The following is a 4,861-nucleotide window of genomic DNA, read 5'->3' on the forward strand; positions in this document are numbered from 1 at the left end:
CTCCTCCTTGGCCATCGACTCCTCCATTCTGTCCACATGCTCAGCCCCTCTGACCGATATCCTCCGCTCTCCTCGCAGGGGGTGGTGAAACAGCGAGGGGGACGGGTGGCGCTTTGTACTAAAGTTTGTCCCAAAGGTGGAAAGTCGCAGCGGTCGGGTCCGAGATGCCCTTTCGCCCAGGGGCTCGTGACGGCGGGGGTTGGTGGTGGAGGTGGGGGAGGTGGTGGTGGTGTTGGCCTCCATGGGGGTGGGCGTTCAGATGATGAAGGGTACCTGAGGCGCACAGAGGGGGATACCGGTTAGTGTGTTTTCACAAGGAGAGAGTTTCACCAGCCGCTGGGATTGGGTGGACGTCTTGTGGACGTGATGTTGACGAAAACTACTTCTGATTGGTCGATCAGTGGCGGTCGTGGTTTTGTTGCGGTTCATTGATTGAGGCAGGGGGATGGACAGGGGAGAGAGAGGGAGAGGGAGACAGACATAGACAGAGATATAGAGAGACAGATGGAGAGAGAGAGACAAAGACAGAGATATAGAGAGACAGATGGAGAGAGAGACAGAGACAGAGATATAGAGAGACAGATGGAGAGAGACAGAGACTGAGGGAAGAGAGAGAGAGAGAGAGCAAGGGGGTGGGTGGCAGGCCAGATAGCGTCAGAGAAGGATGTGTAATCTATATCTGAGGCTGGGTCAGAGTCAGTGTGTTGTGGTCCTGTGTGTCTCTACTCCACTGATCAGCACTAACTCTACGTCTGACCCCCACCAGGACACATGGTTCTAATCCCGGCCTGCCAAGGGCCATAATCGCTGCCTGTTAAGGAGTCCTTTACCCCCACTTCAACAGACACGTGCACACACACACACAGACACACACACACACAAACACACAACACACACCCATATGCACACATATGGAAACACACAAATACGCACACACACACACACACACACACAAACACACACACGCTCTGCCGCAGACACACGCCCGCACACACACTTCCCCCGAGCTGCTCAGGGTTTCTTTTGCCTGGACTCGACAAATTAATGACATCAAGATGTCACCACTCTGTGGGCCGTTCAGGCGCAACCCCGGCCCTCCGTCCTCCCTCCGTCCTCCCTCCGTCCCCCTCACACACCCCACCCCCTCGGTACATCCACTCCCTTATAACGCACTGCAAACCTGCCGCCCCATCTCCTCACCACCCCCCTCTCCTGTCAAACATGCTTTGGTGAAGTGGCTCCTTCTGATTCTGGGGGCTGGGTATCTCCGTTACACCGGGGGTCATTACATGGCTAGGTGAGGCGGCCCGTGGTTTCATGGGCCGTGGCTCATCACACGGGGTCACGAAGGGGCACGTGTACGCAGGCGGGGGGCGTAACGCTGATCTAAACGGGCTAGCTCGGCCCGCTGGCCTCGCGGCCCGCTAACTCGCATGTAATGCCAGGCGGCCTTACTGTGCCATCTCATCAGCATCCGAGACCCTCGCAAATTAGTGCCAGGGTCACGAAAGGTCAGAGAGGAAGGAAAAAAAAACAACAAGAAGCCAACCTAAGCATAAGCTGAGGAGGGGGGGGTATGAGGAGCCATCACAAAATCAACCTATCAAAAGCCCTGATTGTGGATTGGCTGCATTCCCATGGGGCCGGCGGTGGTGTGGGACTCACCTTGCTCTGGCTGTACTGGCCGTACTGGTAGGACGCGTGGTGGTCCACGGCGTGGTAGGCCGTGGAGCTGTAGCCCGGCGTGCAGTAGGACTGGGAGCCCGGGAGCGTGGGCATGCTGCTGAGGGCCGGCAGGGCCTCCAGCCGCTGGGAGCCGTGGCAGCTGGCCGCCATGCCGCCGTTGGGCTCCAGGCCCCCGGTCAGAGGGGAGATGGCGAAGTCGCTCTGGGGCTGGTGAGGCACTCCTCCTGGGTTGATCAGTCCCATCACCTGGTGGGGGGGGGGGGGGGGAGCAATGGTGAGATAACTATACGATAGAGAAGAGTAGAACAGGATATACGTTCATCCAAGGGGTTTTGATTTTGTAGTAAAGTCTGTGTGTTCAGTCTTTTTTGAAAGTCATTTGAGAGAATTTATATCTGTGTGCTCAAACAGAGAGATATAAATCAGAGAATAATAGTGTAATATGATGTCAGTTTTGGAGAGGGTATTCATGCTCCGATCTGATCTAAAGCACAGTGAACATTCCAGCACACATGTTTCTGTGTGTTTCTTTTATCTTGTTTTAAATTTAAATCCACAATACGAACAGACTCTTTGACTTTCACCAACCCAAAAAACGTGTAGAGCAAAATGAATAAAGCTGCCATTTTGTGGATGGATTTAGTAACAGTGCGTGCAGTTTGAGGAGAAAAACAGACGTGTGTAGTCGAATATCTGGGCAAAGCCTTCTTATTGGCCAATCTCTCTCGCTCCCTCTCTCTCTCACACACACGCATTATCTCTCTCGCTCTCTCTTGATTTACCGTGTCCTTGCGGGGCCAAAGGGGACGTGGGAACAAGGGCGAGTGTGTGTGTATATGCGTGTGTGTGTGTGTGTGTGTGTGTGTGTGTGTGTGTGTGTGTGTGTGTGTGTGTGTGTGTGTGTGTGTGTGTGGATGCCCCCCCTCTCCCCTCTCACCCTACATGTGTGTGTGCAATAAGTGCAAAACAATCGGGGCGCATGTGCATACGTATTTGTTCGGCCAATGTGTGTGTGTGCGTGCGTCTGTGTGTGTGTGTGTGTGTGTGTGTGTGGGCATGTGTGTGTGTATTTCTTCAGTGGGCTGTGTTTTTTAGGGGTTCTAGTGTCAGAGGGGGTTGTAGGAGGTCTCGTCAGTGATACATCGCGAACAGCTGCGGGGGAAAGAAAACGCTCGCGTGAGAAGAGACGTCGTGAAAATGTCTGAAAAACGCAGCGGAGGGAACGACAGAACAAGGTGGAGGGGGAGGGAGAGAGAGAGAGAGAGAGGGGGAAGGAGAGAGAGAGGATGAGAGAGAGAGAGAGGGGGAGGGAGAGAGAGAGAGGGTGAGAGAGAGAGAGAGGGGGAGGGAGAGAGAGAGAGAGAGAGGGGAGGGAGAGAGAGAGAGGGTGAGAGAGAGAGAGAGGGGGAGGGAGAGAGAGAGAGAGAGAGAGAGAGAGAGAGAGAGGGGGAGGGAGAGAGAGAGAGGGTGAGAGAGAGAGAGCGAGAGGGGGAGGGAGAGAGAGAGAGAGAGAGAGGGGGGGGACGAGATTCTTCATGAAAGCCAAGGTAAACATGAGCCAAGATCCGCATCAATAACCAGAACCGAAGTGCCGATCACAGACTGAACAGCCAATCCAGAGTGGAGGGGGAGGGCAACCAATGAAACTCATGAATGATAGAAAAACAAACGCTTTCCAAACACACACACTTGCCCACATACACACACACACACACACACCCATCCATCGAGTGGAAGTGGAGAGGTGAAATGGCAGCACCAGTGGCAGCTCCCGAGGGTGTGTCTGTTTCCAAGTTGTTCCGGGGATTAGGTCTCATGGGGGTGCAAAGCCCCGACGCTTGCTCCCTGGGTGAGAAAGGATTCCTCTGGTATGCACCAGATCAGCAGCTAGACGCCACAGACCCAGCTCCACGGGGAGCCCGCCAGAGATGGAGCGGGGGGGAGAGAGAGAGAGAGAGGGCGAGAGGGGGGGAGAGAGAGAGAGAGAGAGAGAGAGAGATGGGGGGAGAGAGAGAGAGAGAGAGAGAGAGATGGGGGAGAGAGAGGGCGAGAGAGAGATAAAGAGAGAGAGAGGGGGAGAGAGAGAGAGAGAGGGAGAGAGGGGGAGAGAGAGAGAGAAAGAGAGAGAGCAAGGGGGAGAGAGAGGGGAAGAGAGAGAGAGAGAGAGGGAGAGGGGGGAGAGAGAAAGAGAGAGAGAGAGAGGGGGAGAGAGAGAGAGAGAGGGGGGGGGTAGAGGGCCTGAAGAACCAGAGGGCCAGACTGTTGCTACCCCCAGCACCATGGGGCCTCAGCACCACCGGCTGTCGGTTGCCCCCTCACTGTACGCACACTAATGAAGACCTGCACATGTCTTAGATGACTTAGAGACAACTGAAATGTCCGGTTTATTTCTAAAATTGAAGAAAGCCTTAGATACTAAAATGAAAAAAAAAAAAAAGTATGTTATAACATATTGATATTCTAGGGTGCTAGTTAATTGCATTAATTGTAAAACTGGCATCCGCTCCTGTCAACTTCCAATGTCACAGGAATGTAATGAATTCCCATTTACTTCTCTGTTATTAAGTTAAAACGGGGAGGGGGAATTAAATCCATCCCGGTCTAAAAATGAGGCCCGGCGCACATTGCAATATACATTCCACGCGGCTCTGATGAATTCATAAATTAAAACAAATTAGCCAACAAAGTGAGTCATTTGCATATATTTCACAGTGCGTTAGGAGGGGATAGATTACTCCATTCCAATCAATTAAGACGGTGGAACGTGGCGTGATTGCAATTCCAGACGGCGCAGAGACATTCTTCAAGTGAGGAAGAGGAGCGGAGGGCCTCTGCTGTGGGGCGCTGGGGGGCTCAGGGGGGTTAATATAGAAACCATCCCATAGGCCAACGCACCCTGGCCCCTTTATTACAGCGACCGACACCCAGTGACCCCGGCCAGTGTGTGATCTCACACACACACACACGCACACGCACGCACGCACGCACGCACGCACGCACACACACACACACACACACAAGCACACACATACACAAAGACGCACGCAAACACACACGCACACACACACACACTCACGCACAAACACTCATGGACGCACGCACGCACGCAAACATGTACGCACAAACACCCACGCACACGCCCACACAGTAGTCAGTAGCCAGTGCAAGTGAAAGG

The 4,861-nt window shown here is 53.6% G+C and overlaps 1 protein-coding gene across 1 annotated transcript in view; it reads right to left on the minus strand.

The window, feature by feature from the left end:
• Positions 1-255: 255 nt before the first annotated feature.
• The window catches only part of pax3a (paired box 3a), a gene marked incomplete at both ends in the record, with an annotated part of 20,918 nt that continues 16,312 nt past the window's right edge, over positions 256-4,861 (minus strand). The window contains 2 exons of the mRNA XM_079751470.1: positions 256-273; positions 1,666-1,932. Coding sequence (XP_079607596.1) covers positions 256-273; positions 1,666-1,932 — 285 coding nt within the window. The remainder of the gene's footprint in view (positions 274-1,665; positions 1,933-4,861) is intronic.

The sequence above is a fragment of the Pollachius pollachius genome (assembly GCF_949987615.1).
Source record: "Pollachius pollachius genome assembly, chromosome: 14".
NCBI lineage: Eukaryota > Metazoa > Chordata > Actinopteri > Gadiformes > Gadidae > Pollachius > Pollachius pollachius.